Below are 20,516 nucleotides of genomic sequence, written 5' to 3'. Positions count from 1 at the left end.
ACATGGAGGGGTCCACGGTTTAAGGTTATGGGGGTGTAGGAGAGGTTCACAGCCTCTAGGTACCAACCCCTCACGTCACCATATGGATCAGTTTCTTTCATTTTTTTTTTAAGTTTATTTATTTATTTTGAGAGAGAGACAGAGAAAGAGACAGAGAGAGAGAGAATGAGAGCAAATAGGGGAGGGGCATAGCGGGAAGGAGAGAGAGAATCCTAAGCAGGCTCAGCACTGTCAGTGTGGAGCCTGAGGGGGGGGGGGGCTTGAACTCATGAACCATGAGATCATGACCTGAGCCGAGATCAAAAGTCAGATGCTTAACCGACTGAACTGCACAAGGCACCCCAGTTTCTTTCATTTTTGATTGAATCAAATGTGCAAAACTAGTTCAAATGTTTTTGTAGTGGCTCGGTCAGTTAAGCAGCCAACTCCTGATTTTGGCTTCATGAGTTAGAGCCCTGCTTCAGGCTCAACGCTGTGGAGTCTGCTTGGGATTCTCTCTCTCCCTCTCTCTCTGCCCCTCCCTGGGTTGAGCTCTCTGTCCCTCTCAAGATAAATACATAAACTTAAAAAATCAAATGTAAACCTCTTAGGAAAGATTACAGCCTGAAGGCTTTCACAGCTAAGCAGCTTAGGTAACAACCAATGACCTTGGCTATCCAGCCCACAGCTCTAGCAGAGGCTGTGGGAAGGGCACAGGCTGAAGAGGCTGGAGGGTGGCTGGGGTGGCTGGGGCTGCTGGCCTGGGAGGTAGGAGTCTCCCCACCCTTGACCTGTGTCAGACATAACTGAGGGCTGGTCTTGCTGGATCATCACGTGTAGGTTCAAGGGAAACAGTCTCTTCCCATCTCAGCTGAGTCACCAAAGTATTTGTGTAGACAAGATCCACCCTAATAAAACTGCTTCCTTCTGTAAACTTTTGGGGTTGGGGAGAGGTAAGAGTTCCATGTGAAATTCCTCTGCAGAGCCCCTGGGTGGGAGCAGCACCCTAGCTCCATCCACCACTAGGGGGCATCCATAACTTATTGTCCCCTTCCTTTCCTGCACACTTTCCATCTTGGCTTGTGCGGATTACAGACTCAGAGTCTATGCCCCTTGGGAGGTACGGATCCCTTTTGGAAGCTTTCTGGCAGACTCTTGCAGCTTCTTCTTGATTACCCAGCTCAACAGGGAGTTCACCACCTCAGCATGCAGCCAGGACTAATAGAAGCCACTCCAGCTGTTAGTGATCTTTGCATTCATTTCCAAATACTAATGGAACCACTGGCTTCAAAATCTGTTTTGGAATTTGACTGGAGATCCATAGCTGGCCTTCCTGGTGGTCATTTCCAGAATGTCTTCTTTCCCCTTTTTGGTAAATCAAGACTAGAGTTTCCTAGATTGACTTAGGTCCCTGGGTTTCCCCATGGCTCTGACCTTCAGCCTGGGATGCCATTCCTGTGGTCTGGGGCCTTGGGCTCTTTGGGTGACCAGGTGATGTTTTGGGGTCTCCTCTCTACCCTGGCACTAGTCTCCCCTTCCTCTTGCTGTTCTTACTCTTTTTAAAGACTGCTGTTCTTACCCTTTTGAAGGCTGGTTTCCTTGCTAGACAGGCAACAGCAGCCCAGGTGATGAGCCACCGGCCCCTTTGCTATTTGAGAACATTCTATGAGGTACTTCCTCCAGGACTAGAGACCTTTCCTTCTGACATAACTAAACAGGCCCAGCGAAGCTGAAGGCTTCTTCTCACATTTGCAGGAAGTGGCTGTCTGAGGCCGTCTGTGGAACACTTTTGGAGGGGATGGAGGCTGAGAGCTCGCCCAGGACTTGGACTCACTCGGGCTTGAGACCTGCTCTGGGCAAAGCTGAAAGGCTGGACCACTGCTTCCCATCTCCGGAGAGGGCTGACCAGCCCCGAGAGCTGTGGAGCTGGACTCCCAGGGACAGGACGGCTGTGGCCAATTATGGTGGCCTCAGTGGTCAGCATCAGCACTGAGAACCCTATGTGCCCTAAAATAGCAAACCCAGTGGCCGGTCACACCACCAGATAGCCCGCCATCGTTGTTCCATTCTTTTGGATTTGGAAGGATTGGTTTTTTCTTTTTAGGTATTAAAGAGTCTCAGAGTCAGACTTAATCATCTTCTCTTTAAGAGTCGTATCGGATAGAAACTTCCAGATGCCTGTCACTTGAAAACCAGACTCGGGGGCGTTAGAAGAGCTGGGGCGGTGATAAGGATGGGGAGAGGCACTCCGGTCTCTCCAACCAGAGGAATGAAAATGAGTTGGACACGTGGAAGAATCTACACAGGGCAGTGCATGACCTTGACCTAAACAACAGGCCAGGGCTCTGAGCTCTTGGTCTCCTCTGTGCAGCGGGTGGCGGGGGGTGGGGGGCTTGGGGGGGGTGTCTATCCATGGATCCTTCAAGGACTCCTCCTGCTCCACATACTGAGATGCTTGGGTCCTTTTTAGGGTTCATCTCAAGTATTCCTGAACACCTGAACCTCAGTGTAACCTCCCCTTCTCTTCGAGTTCCCCGATTCCTAGGCACGCACGGACCACAGCGTTAGAAGAGGAGCCTGCACCTTCCAGGACCCAGCGCAGGGCCCAGCACAGAGAAGGCACGGAAAAGATTTGCAGACCTGACCATCTATGGGGCGCCTGGGCGGCTCAGTTGGATGGGCGTCCGACTTCGACTCAGGGCATGATTTCACGGTTCGTGGGCTCAAGCCCCGCATCGGGCTCTGTGCTGACAGCTCAGAGCCTGGATTCTTCTTCAGATTCTGTGTCTCCCTTCTCTCTGCCCCTCTCCCGCTTGTACTCTGTCTCTCTTTCTCAAAAATAAGTAAACATTAAAAAAAACAAAAACAGGACAACTATTCCTGCCTGTCGACCTGGCAGGGCTGTGCTGAGCCTGAAATGGGGCATAGGAATTTCCTGGAGAAGTTTAAAGTGCCGTGCATATACAACGCACTGTTATAATCATAGGCGGCTCCATTTGTAGCTTGCTGTGCCCGGGTGGGCACGAGTCTGTCCAGATGCAGTTCAGGAACAGTGGCGTGTGAGTCAGGTTTCCGTCCTGCTGCCTGTTCACATGTCCCCCTCCGCCTCCGATTTGGGGTTTCTGACTCAGACCCCCTGAGATTCCACTCGCTCTCGGGGAGCAGCTGCTTGGCGTGGGGAGGAAGAGCGTGAGATTCGTATTTTCCTACTTAGGTCACTGGAGCAGGTCACTTAGACTTTGTGTGACTCAGTTTATTTGTCTGGAGACTGGGAACAAGGAATCCTGCCCTATTCACCTCACAGTGTTGTTGGTGGGGGGGTGTTCAGTGAGCTAACGGAGGTGATGCGGAAGTAGGCAGGTCGTTTCTGGCAGGTTTGGAGGCATACATACACTCCCACGGTGCCAGCCTGGGGCGGAACACCTAGGAACCTCTCTGCTCCAAGCATGCCCACTGACATGGACTCCTGCCAGGTGGTCCTCCCAGCACGCAGTGCTCCCAGGCAGGGCTCCACTGTTTACGACACATTTTCGCAGATACCGGCTCTCTGCCCCGCCCTGGCAATCCCTTGAGGTTTCCGCCCCATCTTGTCAATCGGAACCAGGCGAGGCATGTCGAGGGCGAGTGATGGTCCGGTGCTCTGGGCCGCCAACGTAGAGCTTCTGACGCGACATGCTGCTTGTGATGACATGTGGCCATCTGGATCCTGTGCCATCTGAGACCGAGTCTGCACCAGGAGCACAGCTGGTCCATCTGGACCCCCTCCCCGCACCAGCTCAGGGCCATGCCCCTGCACGCACAGGCTGCCTTGGGCAAGGGCGTTATTGGCGCAGGCCAACAGCCTCTGCCACGTTGACCCAATTTTTGCACAAGGCTCTGTGGGCTGCAGGGGACCTTCGGACCTGGAGGAAATGCCCCCATCGGCTCCCTGTGCAGGTGGTTCGTTATTTGTAGCTCGCTCCCTGCTGAAAAGGGCTTGTAAGTTGAAGGCCTCTACTTCCCCCTTGCAGCCACAGAAGATAGAGGCAGAGAGACCCGGAGAAACAAAGTGGGGGGTGGGTGAGGGACAGCCCAGGAAAGGCGGCGTGGCCACCTAGAGAACCGGAAAGTATGTGGGAGGGTGGCTCCAACCCCGACCTACCTCCACCACGTGAGAAGAAAAGCCGGTCTGGGACATCTCCAGCCCGAAGGACGTCTCGTTCCTGTTGGTGCCTAAAACAGAGGGACAGAAAGACCTCAGCTGCACGCCCAATTGCTTAGCGCCACCCACCTGCAGCCCCATCCATGGCACCTGTGTCCTGGGGCACCTCCGGGGAGGGAGGAGGGGGCCCTGAGGCAGCCCACACAGGGAAGGCACCTTCCAGGTGGCCGTGGCTTCACTATCGGTAGCCCAGTCACTGCTGCAAAGGGTTTGGGACGAGTTATATGACAGAGCATGTATGCCATAATGTCAATATAGGGGAAAGAGCAAGTAAAGCACATGGAAAGAAACAATCTCCATCGTTGGCAAGAAATGGAAATTCCATTTCTTTCCTCACTTCTCTCATTCCTATTATTCACCAGATTTGGTTCCAGATGCCTCTGGATGATTCCCAAACATTGAATCGAACCCTCGGGAGGGGGACCTGTCACCACCCCAGATTTGCACAAGTAACCCATGTGTGCTGAAAGCCCCTCCCCATAGAGGGCCTCCCGGAACATGTCACCGGCACTGATCTTCTCAACACCCAAAGGCAACCATTTCTGGGAGAAATACACTCAGCTGAGTATTTTAAGTTCTGGTGGGAGTGTTGAAACTCAGGTTCAAAGTTTCTATTCCTTTATCCTTGTGGATGAGGGCTGCTTTCGTCTCCTCGTGTGTCTGTAGCTCATCTTTTCCAAAGTGCTGCAGACTGCTCGGGCTTGTCCACACTGCTTTTTATCTCTGTTTACCATCCCCCCCATGTGGCCCAGCCCCGTGTTGGGAGGAACGGCTATAGCAACACATGGCTCAGAGGAGATCCGTGCCATCGAAACCGAAGTTTAAACAGTAAGGAGAGGGGTGTCTGGGTGGCCCAGCCGGTTGAGCGTCCAACTTCGGCTCAGGTTGTGATCTCACGGTTCATGAGTTCGAGCCCCACATCAAGCTCGGCGCAGAGCCCGCTTCAGATCCTTTGTCCCTCGCTCTCTGCCCCTCCCCTCCTCACACTCTCTCTCTCTCCCTCTCAAAAATCAATAAACATTAAAAAGTTAAAGAATGAATAAATAAACTTGAATTTCAGACAATCAGCAGATAATTTCCTAGTATAGGTCTGCCACAAACATCGTATTTTATATTTGCTAAATATGGCAACTCTAGTTCAAAGCCCATCTCTTCCCAAAGCTGTGGAAGCTTTGGCAAGTCACTTAGGTCTTATGAGCTTCCAGTTCCTCGGTGGTAAAAGGAGAATGTCAGCAAAGCCACCGTCCAGGGCTGTCTGTGAGGTCCAGCACAGAATACCAGGGCCCTATCATGAAGGGATAACTCCTGCTAAAGCTTTCTGTGTTGTGGGCCTGGATCTTGCTCTATGGGGTTCACCTGGTGTGAGCCCAGGAGCGTAGACCCCTCTTGGTATGTACCCCTCACCTTCCAAGCTGAAGATCCTGTCCCCCAGGGCATCAACAATGTCTTTCAGGGCCGCCTCGTCAGTAACGTTGAAGAAGTGCTTGTCATCGGGGTCACTGGCGATGTATTTGATCTCATTTAGAAAAGCTTCTGGATTGATCCCCCTGCGGTTGTAGTAGCCCAGGACCTGCCAGGGAACGGGGGCAGGGCGACAAACCAGGACTTGGCACAGACCTCCCCACAGCCCCGCGGCCCCTGACCCCGCGTGGCTGGAGCCCTTTTTGGTTGCCATGGGCAGAACTCAGGGGCTCACCTGCATTTTGAAACAGGCTGTTTTGTAGGGGGCAGATAAGGCCCCTGTTCTAAGATAGGGTTCTGGGGGCTGGGTGGCTTGGGGGTGTTTTCTTGTGTCTTGAAGGTTTTGGCAATGGAGGAACTCTCCCCCAACCCCCAGCCTGTCCCCAACCGTTGCAGATAGCCCTCGACAGTGCTGAAAGAAAATTCCCAAGGTGCTCTTTAGGAGAGGATGAAACAAGAAGAGGCCCGTCCGGGGGCCTGGGCAGCTTGCTCACTACCCAGAAAATGCCCCTGGGAGTCCTCAGGGGTCTGATGGTAAAGCCTCTAGGGGCGGAGGGTGGGACAGGTGGGGCAGGACTCACGGCCACAGCGTATCTGGTCACGTTGTCTCTCTCGCTTTGCTGGATCACCTTCTCCAGGTCTGGGCTGTCATGGGACTCCCCATCTGTGATGACAATCATCACCTTCTTGGCCCCTTTCCTTCCGCCTTTCTGGAAAGCCTCTGAGCTGAAAACAGAGCACAGGGGGAGCGTCACAAGAGAGATGTAGGGATGCGGCAGCTCCCAGCGATCCTCCAGAGGGGCTGCCGCAGATGTGGAGACGAGCCCCCTCACCTCCCCGGGGGAGCAACCCAATAGGGTTGGGATCTCAAACCAAAGAAGAAGCTGGGTTGAGGTGCCCACACTACTCATTTGCCAGCTACTCAGATAGGTCATGTATCTGCTTGTCTTTAAAAAGTAACTTTAAAGAGCCTCTTTAGGGTCCTGACCATGCTGTTTTGGGCAAGCAGAGGGAGCAGGTGGGTTTGGGAGGAAAGTTCAAGGTCAGATGGAGACCTTTAGACACCCTAAGTTAGTGGCTCAAAAACCCAGCTGTACGTTAGAATCACCGGGGGGAGTTAAAAAAAAAAAATGCCAATGGCTAGGCCCCACCTGGGCATGTAATCAGCATCTCTGGGGCATTGCCTGGAAATCAGGCCATTTTTTCATTAAAAATTTTTAAAAATGTTTTTATTCATCTTTTGAGAGAGAGAGAGAGAGAGAGAGAGAGAGAGAGAGAGAGATTGAACACAGGAGGGACAGAAAGAGAGGGAGACACAGAATCCGAAGCAGGCTCCAGGCTCTGAGCTGTCAGCAAAGAGCCTGACACAGGACTTGAACCCTCAAAGCACAAGATCATGACCTGAGCTGAAGTCAGATGCTTAACCAACTGAGCCGCCCCGGTGCCCCATCAGTATTTTTCAAAAGAATGAATACTGGGGTTGAGAACCACTTCCCTACATACTGAAAAGGTGACAGTCCAGAGTAATTCAACACCCAAACAACACTAATCCATAAAATACACATAATGACATCTGACAAAGTTCTGCTTTTCCCCACGAGGACTACTTTGATTCCATTTTGGGAACGATTAAATATCAAATTCCATGACAAATATTCCTCTCTCTTGCTTTTTACTTTGTTTTGTGCCTGGAGCAGGTGCTTGGCCTGCCTCTCGGGCAATCCAGCCAAGGGCAAGGGGCCTGGCACGCTGACCCATGATGCTGCAGGCAGGCTTTTACAGCTGGCAACCCATTTCAGAAGCATGAAAACTGGCTGTGGAACCATTCTGGCTCTTGGCGCCTCTGTGGACAACCCTCCTTTAGATCGTGAGGTTCTGAGTAGGACAGACATGGTCTGAACCAAAAATCTGGCCCAGCAGGTAGAATTTTCCAATAAGGATCTAAAACGAGATGCTTCCCTTAGATTCTATGTTGACCCCCCTGGGGTCTGACCTGTGGAGTTAAGCTCTGCAATGCTAGGTTCAAGCTCCGTACCACACGAATCTCTTGTTACACGGAAGCTGATGAGCTTGACATGCATGGTTTAGATGTTGGCGAATTCACAGAACCTGGAATAAGTTAGTTCAGAGCATCTTCAAAGCTCCCAGTGAAGAGAAACAGACCATCTGCCATTCTCTCAGCTCTATGATGTTGTGGATATACTGGCTTAAAAAAAACACACACAAAAAACCCTTGGGGGCACCTGGGTGGCTCAGTCGGTTAAGCATCCAACTTTGGCTCAGGTCATGATCTCACGGTTCGTGAGTTCGAGCCCCACCTCGGACTCCCTGCTGTCAGCTCAGAGCCCACTTCAGACCCTCTGTCCTCCTCTCTCTCTGCCCATCCCACCCCCCTCTCTCAAAAATAAGTAAACATTTAAAGAAAAAAAAAAACACCTCGTATTTTAATATGAGCCATGAACTGAAGGAAGCCAGAGGCACAATTGACATGACTACAGTGACTTTTGAGCTTAAGCCTCACCCAGTGGAGCAAGAACTCTGCTAGTTCATCAAAGGATATTCTAGATGTTTCCATAAACTCATTGAAGGATCAGGCTGAGGCATGAAACTCCACATAAAAAAGTATGGCAGGGGAAAAACAGGTTTTATTATATATGGAGTCAAGAAAAATTTTAAGTTCATATTTTCATATAGAATTGTGTGAATATCTGTATGCATTTGTAATGGGGTAAATATTGACATGATTCATCAGATTTAAAATTGTGATTTTCTACCGAGTAAAAATCCTCGGATTTATTCCTTTGTAAATCAGATTATAAGTTCCTTAAGAACAGTGAGAGACTTATACTTACAACAGTTTCCGTGAACCTGCAAGCCAGAATGATCTATGGAAAAGTAGGCCATATCATGTCTCCTTTCTGCTCAAAATCTTCACTGGCTCCCATGTCTCTGGGGTCCTGAGAATGGCCCACCAGCCCATCGTAATCTGGCCCTTTTGTCCTTCTGTCCTTCCAAGCCCTTCTTCCTGCTTGCTCCCCTCAATAAAAAGTGTTGAGTGAGCTCAGTTGGAGTGACATCATTATCCCCATGGCCCCCAAGCCATACATGACTATTAGATTCACCTTTATGTGCATATCTGATGAAAACACTCTCAAGCCTAAGACCCTTCCGTGGCCAGTCATGGTTGTTCTAGCTATGACATTATCATCCTCACAATCTGGCTTCAATACCCCCTGCCCCAACACGAACCTCACACCATGCTCAGAAGGCTCTAAACATAAGGATTCCTTGAGTTTCCCCCTCTTCTACCCTTAGTCAGGAGGAATGTCTCCTTTTCACCTCTCCTGATTGAATCCTGGGGTCTTCCTGGGACAAGCCAAATGCCAGCCCCTCTTGGCAATCCTTCCTTGGATCCTACCCTCTCATCCTTACTGAGTTAGACTGATGCTTTTCAGAGTTTCCCTATTGGTCCAGGAGCCACAGATTACCAGCTTTGATAACCCCTCAAGTCCATGGCCTGGATCTTTTTACTTTTTCAGGTGCCCAGAAAAAATGCATCATGAATAAGCAAGGAGAGCATTTTCCCTTAAAACACACCCCCTGTAACTTGGGACTTGGCAGGCTGAAAGATCATATTTCAAACCTCATTTGAGGTGCAGACTGCATAGCCCAGTGGTGCTCATGAGTCACGACTGGATTCAAACGACTTGCCGGATTGTGTACTCATAATCGTTCTGGGGGTGGTCGGCTACACCCCTGTATAAGTCACTTAGTTCACGCTGAGGAAGCAATAGCTCAGTGGGCATGGGCTTCCTCTGTTGCCCCAGCAATTTCACAAGGGCCTGATGGGGGCCCCAGGGACTCATCCCAGTGACAGCAAAACAGCAAAATGGCCCATTCCTTGTGAGGATGGGTAAAAGCCATCTTTACACAGAGGAAGTTCCTTTAGGAAAAAGTTTGAGCGAGTTTTATCAGCAAACAGAAGTTGATTAGTGGAGCCGTAACTTAATTATAAAGAATCGTAAGGTTGGAAAAAAATGTAATTGTTTGACCACCTGAAATCTCCTAAGTAGCTCCTAACTCCTAAGTAGCTCTCACACTGTGGAATTCTGTTAAACACATCAGCTAATCCTATGTGAGGTGGGACTACCAGAGAATGAGCCTGTGGTCTCAATGGCCATAGTGGAATTCATGTCCATAGGTGTAAAACGTATACATTTATAAATCTATATGCCTTAGGAGTTTAGGCCTCAGCTTGAAAGATCTTGGGGAATTGCTTCTAAAATCACTCACCGATTTCAGTGGGGGTGAGCACAACGTTTTGCGTAATGGCAGTCTCACTGGAGCCAGCACAAAGCCATCTGTGAGGGCATCTTCTAGAGGTAACCTTCATTATCATTGTGAGTGAGTTCGGGTGTGATTTTTAAGGAGGCAGCCTCGTTACTCCACAACCTCAGAAGTTAGACTTACCCGTGTTCCTCATACTCCATTGATGACAGATACTCCACAGGAAGATTCTGCCCTCATGGAACCTACAAACTTTTTATAGGGTCTCTGCGGCACAGCCCATTTTCCATAGTCGTTTGCAACAATACCTCCCATCCCAAATGTTCTTCTGTGATGTAACCTCTCCATTCCTCCATCAAGGGGCAGAGTCAAATGCTCTTCCCCTAGAATCTGGGCTGGCCTTAATGGCTCACTCTATCAGTAGAATACGACAGAAGTTATAGCCGGGACTTTGGGGGCTAGGTCATAGGCAATCTCAGAGTTCCTGTGTGGGCCCGCTGCAAAGCTCTCTTGGGACACTCCCTCTCGGAGCCACATGGCCACGTGTGGGTGCTCAGGTCGCCAGCCCACACCGAGCTCCCAGCCAACAGCCCAGAGCAACTGCCAGCCACATGGGTGCGCCATTTTGGAAGTCCAGTCCAGTCAGCTCCTCAGATGACAACAGCCCCAGCTGATATACCAGACTACCACCACAGGAGAGATGCCAAGAGAGAATTGACCACCTGAGCCCAGCCAACCCCCAGAGGTTTGAGGGGTTAATAAATTACTGTCTCAAAGTAGGGAATTTTGTAGAGGATTGTTATACAGCAGTATGTAACTAGCACAGTTATCTGAGATTTAAGTAGATTATTATTATTTCTATTTGACTAGGATCTTTTTTTTACCGAGCAAATTCGATGCCAAATGCTGTCCGGGTCTCTGTTCCTCCTCTCTGCTCAATGTGGCTGGCGGCTTCTACCACATCTCTTACAGACCTGTAGTCATTGAGGTGAAATTCATGCACCACGTCTTCTCCGTACTGGACAACCCCAACCTGCAAGGCAGGGGAGAGGACGACAGAACATCTTGGTCCCCGAGAGCTGGACCTTTGGAGGTGAGGCTCCCCAGAGTCGTCTCTCTGTCTGTGACTGTTCGAAAATGAGGAAGGCTGGAGAGTACCTGGGAAGAGCAGCAGTTCGGTAAAGCTCTGGGAATGAATGGATGGCTTGGTGACACAGGTGGAAGGTGCCTCTCGAGAGGGGAGGCTGTGATTTAAAGAAAGGCCCAACAGATTCTGTTTCTTGCTGGAGCGCAGAATTGAAGCCTAAAACATTAGCAGCCACGTGGCTGGAGCGTTGTGGCATTCTTCACCGAACGCTGGAACTAAGTTTCCTCAAAACTTAGAAGAGAAGAGATTCCTTTATCCCCAAGGCTGATAAGATATAGACAGTGTTCATAGTCTCGAAGTAAACAAAAAACCTTAAAAGACTTACAGGGGGATTAGAATGAGAAAGCCTTCCTGTTGGATGGGGCCCGAGTTTATCTGGTGCCTTTCTAATGCTGGACATGCACCCACCGTATCCTAAAGATGATCTTCCAGTCATGAGGAAACTCACTCCCTTTTTAACAGCTGTAGTTGCTACGGAATAATTTCTTAGATTGACTTGAAATCTGCCACCTTGTCCCTCCTATATGTCAACCCTCACTTGGCTATGACCTCCCCCTGAGTCTTCTCTCAAGATCAGTGTGTCTAATCCTCCCCTGTGCCTCACTCGGCAGGGTTCTACGTGACCTTTCCTACCTTCACTCTACCTGGTTACCTGGCTAAAGTCTTTCTTAATAGGTGGCATCTCTCCCGGAAGATAGGTTTGACCAGTGAAGTGGGGCCTCCCCCAAACTGTCCCCGGATGTGCCCAGCAGAGTTGGGTGTCCTGGGCTCAGGGCCTGGCACTGACCCTTGCACCTACATCTTGCCAGCACATGCAAGGATGCGCTCCTCCCTCACCCAGGGTGGCGTCTTCCATAGGTTTGGGGAGCCCTATTCAGAGGAGGAGAGAGTCCCAGAGATGCTCACCTGGATCTGCCCGGGGCCGATGTAAAACTTCTTCAGGATGTTGATGAGGAAGTGCTGAACCTCCACCCAGGGGTAGATGCTGTTGGAGCCATCCAGGACAATGACGATGTCCATGTAGGTCTGGCACCCTGGGAAGTGGGGACACGGTCATGGCTGCCCAGTGAGTCAGCGTCTGCTTTCAGTCTCTGATCCTCCAGGCGAGTGCCCAAAGGGCAACAGAAGAAGGCCCCTGTCATGTGTATATAATTCCCTTACCTGGAAAGCTGTCCTTGGGCTAGTGGCTGATTTGGGCGACATGAATGATGAGCCCAGGAACTCCTGGCTCAGCTCAACCACTCTGTGCTGGCTGTTCGGACCAAGCTTAAATTCAGCCTGATTGCCTCCGCTCTTCATCAGGGACTAACCTGCCACCGGCTGGGTTAATGTTTCTGAGGCAGCCATCCTGCCCGGATCAGTAGCTCCCTGTCATTTGTTTTACTGCAATGGCAGGCTGCACTTACCACATTTAGTCCAAATGAATGAGTTTCACTTTTTATGGTGTGCCGGCTAAGACTGTGGGATCCCGCATCAGACTGTGTGACTCCTGGCTTGGCTGAGCACTAGCTGTGTGACCTTGGTCAAGTAACCTAACCTCTCAGGGTCAGTTCTCTGCTGTAAAACAGGTGTGACGATAGGAGAGGGTCGTCCTGAGGAATCAAGGAGACGAGGCTTCTACAGAACTGAGCGCAAAGTCAGTGCTCAAGGAATCTTAACTGACCCTCTTTTCATTTTTTTTCCCCTACGTTTTAAAGCAAACTACTCTGTGAATGTGACAATGACATCATCGGGTCAAGCGTTTGTGCATTTATCTCTGCTCTGAGCATAAAGGTTTCTCTATATTCTCGTAATATTAACATCGTGTTACAACGAACAATAAAAACCGACAAAGAAACGTTGGTACCGTAACAAATGCAAAAACCTTCTTTTAAAATCTGAATAACTTCGTCCTCTTTGTCAACAGTTGGGGTTACTTTGCAATTAGTTGTCCCGATGTGATGTGATATACACTACACGACATGATATCATGTGGGAATACTGGGTATCTGTTGACTTTTACTGGAGAATTTTCACACTGTTGTAAAATCTACTTTATAGCAATATGGCAGAAGCCTTTTGTGTGTTAACGATTCCAGTAACTCCTGTAGCGTGAAGGTGCACTCTGATGAAGTCAGTGCCCACCAGAGACAAGAAGGTGCAGGCTTTGTGTCTGGGAGGGCATTTTAGAAGCGTTTGGGTGACTGGGAGGCTCACAATCACCTCTGCTTTAGAGTCGTGTAGACGTTCTTGTCCCCACCTGCACGCCGTGTGCAACATGTGATGGCCCAATACTTCCGGGCGGACAGCACCAGACAGCTTTGTCCTTTTCCAGGCTGGTTTAGCTCCACGCCTGTGGACCAAGCAGCTGTGCGGTGCCAGTGGCCACAGCGGCGACCACGACAGCAATTCCTTAATTAGGGGGAGTTCCTAATCTAGCGGTAGGAGCCAGGTTTCTCTTGTTTTTTAAGCCATCTTTATTATTAGAATGCATTTATTACTGCTGATTTCTTTCTTGCAATTTCACATTTTTCTTTTGAATCATCTTGAGAAGAACTTTGCTTTACATCTATGGCTCCTAAACAGGGCTGAACACTCCGGTGAACACACACACACACACACACACACACTCACACACTCACACATACACACACCCTGGGGCTTGTCCCAGATATACTGAGTTACAGCCTCCAAAAGGGGTGCCCTGGGACCTGTGCTTGATAAACTCCCAGCCAGATGAGCAGGCCTCCATCAGAGGAGCTTCCGGAGGCCTGGATGGTCATATGTTGGCCTGGGGTGAGGTTCCCTGTTCACAGCTCATGTGACTGACCTTGGGCCTCCTCCCCAGCCACAGCACCTCCTTTCCCTTGGCCACCCTGGGAGCATAGAATCAACACCTCCTCCTTTCCCTTAAAAGAACCACTTTCCAGCCCCTGCTGGCTGATGCTCCCTCCCCACCCACCCCCACCCACCCCATGCATCATCCTTCCATCTCTGATTGGGCCGTGTTGTTTGCAGGGAGGCTGCTGTTAGCCAGAGGTGCTAATCCCCTCACCCTCAATAAAACGGTTAGCAGCTGCTTGGGTGATGGTATTCAGCTCAGAGGAAACAGTGAGGCTCGGAGCCAAGTAGTTTGGGCTTGCCGGAGACAAGGTCTGAATATTTTTCCCCGGATTTTCTCGGCGGGTGGGGAGTGAGTGGGAGGTTTTGTGGGCAAGCGGGGTGGAGCCTCCTGATATCCAGGAACACCAGTTAGAGGGGACTGTTACCAGGGATAATTCTGTGTTCCTCGGCCTTCCACCTACAGGCAACTGCATTGCACAACATCAGAGGGCACCATTCACATTGTAGTCTAAGTGAACAACGTCCCCAGAGTTGTGCTGTGCACAGCTTGCCTGCTCTACATAGCTGGCCCAGCATCCCCTCCCCCACTCACAGTGGGTTTGCAGTGAGCCTCTCTAGTTGCCAGGATTGTCTTCAAAACCTCGGCTCACTTGCCGCCTGCCATCACTCTGGGTAACCCACAGGTTCTGCATCAGGGCAGGGCTAGCCACAGGTTCTGGAGAAGGGTGGAGCTAAGCAGGTTCTGGATCAGGGCGGGGCTAGAGTCCCGGTGCGGCTTTGTGGTGGTGATCAGAACTCAGAGCCTCCCGTGACTGTCAGCCACCCTGCATGGATCTACAGATTTGAAGCTACTTACTTTGGAGAGCCGGGGCCACCGTCTTGGCGAACCTGAAGTTGGAGTTGACTCGCGAACACATCCCTGTGGTGTAGTAGGAACTCCCACACTCGTGAGACCAGAGGGGGCTGCAGGCCTGTGAAACACAGTCCAGACCCCCAGTCAGTAGGGGTCTCTGGGAGGGTCCAGGCCCAATAGCCTTTGGCCCAGCCCAACCTCCATGACCCAAAGCATCCTCTGACTATTGGTACTCCCAGGACTTAGAGAGTCTTCTTGGAGTCTAACTGAATTCTTTCTTGCCATAATGTGTTCTAGTTCCCTTGGTTTCGGGTGGAATAGAGAAAAACTAATTTTGGAATCCTCCTTTGTTGTGTTTTCAAGGGTCCCATTCTCGACTCCATCATCTAGAGTTATGACTCTACCCTACCTGCCCACCCCACCCACCACACAGGATCATCCATGGGAGTGGACCCTTCAAGGTCACTAGAAGAGCCTCTCTGAAGAGGTCACCTGAACGTCCTTACTGAAAAGACTTCCAGGTCCCAATAACATGCTCATGCCTCTTCGCGGGGAAAGAAAAAAGAATGTTTCTGCTTTTTTCCCTGAAATTTGCTACCCAAAATATTGATGTCAGCTCCTGATTTAAAGACTGATAAGTCCTCAGAGTCAGGGTCATTAAAAATGAAAGCCCAACTCCATGTCTCCATTTTTGTACTGTGCCAGGAAACGCAGGACTAAAGTTTGTGCTGTAATTTCCTTTGGTTTGGAAAAATAATTATTCCATTTCTAACCTCTTTCTTTGATTAACTTTCTTTTTGTACTCAGATTTTAAAGGTTTAGTTTTATCTGTGTCCTCTGTTGAAGCTGCAGTAAATTATTTCTGGAAGTATGGGGAGAATAAAGAATAGGAGGATGGGTGATGGATTATGGCTAGAGGGATAGATGGATGGGTGGATAGATGATGGATGGATGAATGGATGATGGATGGAGGAATAGTGGATAGATTATGGATGGTGGGTAGATGCATTATGGACAAATGGGTAGGTAATGGATGGATGGGTGAGTGGATGAAGGACGGATGGATGGATAGATGGATGGATGGAAGGATGGCTGGGTGGATGGATGATGGATATCAGATAGATGGATGATGGATGGATGGATAGGTAGATGGATGATGGATGGATGAATGGGTGGATAGATGATGGATGGGTGTAGGAAGGGATGGACGGAAGGATGAACGAATGGGTGGATAAATAGATGAATAGAGAGACAAACATTTGGTTGGGGGATGGACTGATGAGTGAAGTGTGAATGGATGAATAAATGAGTGAATGAGTGAACAAAAGTTGCTACTTATGGATGCCTGGGTGGCTCAGTTGGTTAAGTATCCAACTCTTGATTTTGGCTCAGGTCATGATCTTATGGTTCGTGAGACTGAGCCCCGCATCGGGCTCTGCACAGACAGTGCGGAATCTGCTTGAGATTCTCTCTCTCCCTTTCTCTCTGCCCCTCCCCCTGCCCACACTCTCTTTATTTCTCAAAATAAATAAATAAACATTTTATAAAAGGTTTCTTAACCAATGCACAGGGACTTAACCAATGCACAGAAGCCCCAGCCCTCTGGGGTGTATCACACCATCCTTCTTGGGCTTGCTTTCATCCCACCTTGTGAAGTAGGTGAAATCAACTTGGTAGGAGCATGACAAGGAGCCTCAGAAGGAAAAGGGAGTAGCAACAAAGCCCCTGACAGGTCTGTGTGTGGACAGGACCCAGGGTCTTATTTGCCCTTGGCTGGGATGGTGAAAGGCTGTGGGGCCAGCCATACACCGAGACATCTCGGGGCTTTCCCTGGCAGGGCTACTGTGCTCTCCTTAAGCCCCTGGGCATCCCAGTCATCTCGTTGTCCTGGTGTTTGGTGATCCACACCCTGGACGTTCCATCTGTCCATCTGTCCAAGGACAGCCTTGGACAAGAACGAAGAGTGACACAAGCCCTCCTATCTTAAAAGGAGTGGATCATTTTATTGGTCTTTCTGGGTAATTTTTCTCTGAAATCCTCTCTTGCAGCCATTTCTAGAACTATCAGTCCCAGCAGGATCCTGTTTTGAATCCCCAGCATCATCCAGCTCGTGGTGGCAGGAAGTAGGCAGTGCCCACCATGATACCTACACCCACACTTGCTGACTGGGTGTAAAGTGCGCATGCACTCGCGTGGGCAGGGTGCAGAGACCTGAGAGCAGCTGTTTCTGCCCCAGCATCACGTTTACACTACCCACTGGCTTATCAGCTCTCCCCGACCAGCATTAGGCCCCAGCAGGGCACGAGCTCTGTTGACTGCTGACTCCCCAGTGCCTGGCATGTGCTCAGCACATCGTAAGTGCTCAAAAAATTATAATTTAAATGAAGAAATGTCCCCAGCACTTCAGTGCATGCACCCCCTCTGCTTTCTTCCTTGCTAAGACCCATTGTCTCTTCTTTATTTTTTAAATGTTTATTTATTTTGAGAGAGAGAGAGAGAGCAAGAGACAGAGAGACAGAGTGCGAGCAGGGGAGGGGCAGAGAGAGAAGGAGACACAGAATCTGAAGCAGGCTCCAGGCTCCGAGCTGTCAGCACAGAGCCCGACGCGGCGCTTGAACTCACGAACTGTGAGATCATGACCTGAGCCAAAGTCAGACATTCAACCGACTGAGCCACCGTGGTGCCCCCATTGCCTGGTCTTTAAAAGCAAATTGAAAACCTCCTCCAGAAAGCCTTCCCATTTAACTCCGGGTGGCCGGCACTCTGTGTTTCTTCCCTCAGTTGTACTAAATCTGTGTTTTCTACTTATGGCTTCCCTCCAGAGTCTTCTTAGGGTGTGTGGTGTTTCTCTGATTGAACCTGGAGCACAGATTTGGGCTCCGCCTCAGAGGAGCCCCCTCACCCCCTGCCTCTCCTGGCCCCAACCAAGGGGTCTGGTGGGGGGGCAGGAGGGGCTGGGGCTTGGAGAGAGGGTGGAGTGGGTGGCTCTTACCAGGAAGCTGTTGTCCTTGGGGTTGGTGGCCAGGCTCAGGCCGAGACGCATGTTGTCCTTCCGCTCAGACACGTTGGAGAGAGTGACCCTTCCTGGGGTGGGAGGGAGGAGCTTAGCCTGCAGCCCCACCCCCACCCTGGCCCCAGAGCCTGCCACTGCCATCAGCCACCCGACGTGTTTGTGGCAGGGTCAGGCCCGGGCAGAGTCCTCCCCAATTCCCCCTGACCCTCTAGAGCCCTCGCTCGCCTGCACGTCCATGCAGCCCTTCACGGTTTACGAAGGCCTTGCCTAGACATGGTCTGATTACTTCTTCACAATTCCCTGAGAGATGAGGAAACTGAGTCTCAGAGAGGCCAAGCAACCTGCCCAAGGTCACACAGTCTGCACACGGCAGAACTTTCCGTTGCCCCATCCAGCCTTTTTCCTCCTCCAGACATCTGAGTGGTCGCTAGCATTCCCCACGTCCTCCGTCCTGCACTTCCCAGAGCACCCGACTGAGGCTGGCTTCCTCTCTGCAGTGTCCCCTCCACATCTGCCCGCAAGCCAGTCTGCCATCAAAACTTGGCAGTCCGTGTCCTACTTGTGACTCTGCTTCTCTGCTCACCAGATAAACTGACACAGGATAGCCGATTCTCTCGCGGGTAGTGGGAATGTCATTCTGTGGTTGGCCACCAAGAGAGCTCAGTAGGCAGGGTCATCGGCCAACTGAGTGTCGGGAGAGGGTTGTGGCAGAACAGAACTGCTCAACAAAATTCTGTTAAGGTTGTACTAAATAAGTTTGCAGGCCACTGAGGGGAAGGAAGCAAACTTGAGTTCCCCACACGTGTGCTGGGACGTGTGTGAGTGAGAGTGTGTGTGTGTGTGTGTGTGTGTGTGTGTGTGTGTGTGTGTGTGTTTTTACGCATGTGTAGGGGCATGGGGTGTGGGGGGGTAGAGGTCAGGGGAAAGCGAGTTGGGCATTGCATTAAACCCAGAGCAGGTCAATCTTCATGTAGTGTGAGGAGCAGCAAGATATCGTCCCTGCTGACCTCCAAGGACATGGATGGCCTCCGCCCAGAACGGTTTGCTAAATTAGCTTCATTGGTGACTGGAAGTATGAAGGGGGCACAAGCTAGCAGGGCCTGGGGCCGGGCATTAGGAGAGGCCAGGCCTGACTGCGCTTGGGGCTGGGGGCTGGGGGCCGTTGTGTTTGTTGTTGTTTTCTCTTTGGGTTCCCTCAGTTTGTAGTGAGGCTCCTTTTGAAATCCAGCCCCTCTTGGCTGTGTTACGAGTGACTGGGATTGTTTTGTTTTGTCTGTCCGTAGAGGCCAGAGAGAAAAAGAGTAGTCATTACACTGTGTTTTTATAATGCCTCTCATTTACAAAGTACCATCCACACGTGCCCTCCCAGGACTGCCTCTCGGTCCTGGGACGCCCCGAAGTCAACATTTCCATTCAACAGAAGAGGAGATTGAGATGCGGAGAGGGGTCAGTGACTTCTAGAAGGTCACTTGCTGGTCAATGAGAAGAGTGGGGACTCCCTGGCAGGGCTACTGTGCTCTCCTTAAGCCCCTGGGCATCCCAGTCATCTCGTTGTCCTGGTGTTTGGTGATCCACACCCTGGACGTTCCATCTGTCCATCTGTCCAAGGACAGCCTTGGACAAGAACGAAGAGTGACACAAGCCCTCCTATCTTAAAAGGAGTGGATCATTTTATTGGTCTTTCTGGGTAATTTTTCTCTGAAATCCTCTCTTGCAGCCATTTCTAGAACTATCAGTCCCAGCAGGATCCTGTTTTGAATCCCCAGCATCATCCAGCTCACCGTTATATCCTGAGCTCCCCGTCTCATGGCAGGGCTGTGGCGGCAGTGGGGGGGTCGTGAGAAATCCGGAGAGGAAGCTCCAAGCCCTGGCTGGGCGACCTCCACCCCTCAGTGGCTTGGGGAGTTCTGCACTGCACTTGTGTCAGAGGCACACCCTCAGCTCACCTCCCCATGCCGTCTCCTTCCTCCTGGTCCCAGAGATGGAGGTGAGACTGCCCGCCCGGAAGCAGGTGAGATTAGTAAGGAAGACCCTTGTGTTGGAGTTAAGGAAGACTTGGGCTTAAGTCCTGCTTTTGCTGCGTATGGGCCTCAAGGACTTGGGGCAGCCACTACCCTCTCTTGGGGTTTGGTCTGCCCCTCTGCGAACCGGAGAGGTTAACGTCTTTCTCAGTGGGGTTGTCTGAGGACCCTGGGGCACAAGCCCCGCCTCACACAGAATCTGCCTTCCAGAATCACCTCCTCTGCCTGAGCCTCTGCCCTTCATTAAAACCCCGACTTCATCCAGCCGTCGGGAAGAAAGTGCCAGTGATCGGCTTTTTCATACTGAGTTGTGAATGTCTGCCACCCGCTTAGCCTTCCCTGGAGAGAGAAGAAAGAACATTCCTGGCTTGGTGAGGCTCATAGCCTGGAAAGGCCGTAGGAAAACCCAGGACTCAGGTTTCCCAGCCTAGCGTTTTCCACTGGGGGGATAAGCTGACAGATGGTCTTCCCACTGTGCACTTTCTCTTCAGTGAAAGGAAAAGGAACACTCCTCAAACGCAGGGCTTCCTGATCAGTACTTTTCCTCCGCCCTGACTCACTTTGCTGCCCACCACCTCCCAGCTTAGGCCCAAGTTCAGGAATGTTTTCCAGGGTCTGATGGCTTCATGTCTCCCACTGCCAGAGGGGTTCCTCCTCCCTTGGAGGGAAATAGGATCCACAGTGGAAGCCAGAGCAGTGGAGAAAACTAAGCAATGGGTTGATGGGTTCAT

At 50.8% G+C, this 20,516-nt stretch overlaps 1 protein-coding gene across 2 annotated transcripts in view; it reads right to left on the bottom strand.

The window, feature by feature from the left end:
- The window catches only part of ITGA11 (integrin subunit alpha 11), a 125,990-nt gene that overhangs the window by 40,141 nt on the left and 65,333 nt on the right, over positions 1–20,516 (bottom strand). For both annotated transcript variants that reach the window (XM_058737264.1, XM_058737265.1), the window contains 7 exons: positions 17,744–17,835; positions 14,755–14,869; positions 11,982–12,109; positions 10,813–10,961; positions 6,223–6,367; positions 5,585–5,750; positions 4,121–4,191 (listed from right to left, as the gene is read on the bottom strand). In XM_058737264.1, coding sequence (XP_058593247.1) covers positions 4,121–4,191; positions 5,585–5,750; positions 6,223–6,367; positions 10,813–10,961; positions 11,982–12,109; positions 14,755–14,869; positions 17,744–17,835 — 866 coding nt within the window. The remainder of the gene's footprint in view (positions 1–4,120; positions 4,192–5,584; positions 5,751–6,222; positions 6,368–10,812; positions 10,962–11,981; positions 12,110–14,754; positions 14,870–17,743; positions 17,836–20,516) is intronic.

This window comes from Neofelis nebulosa, chromosome 7 (genome assembly GCF_028018385.1).
Source record: "Neofelis nebulosa isolate mNeoNeb1 chromosome 7, mNeoNeb1.pri, whole genome shotgun sequence".
Taxonomy (NCBI): domain Eukaryota; kingdom Metazoa; phylum Chordata; class Mammalia; order Carnivora; family Felidae; genus Neofelis; species Neofelis nebulosa.
This window is presented reverse-complemented; position numbering and strand designations above follow the sequence as displayed.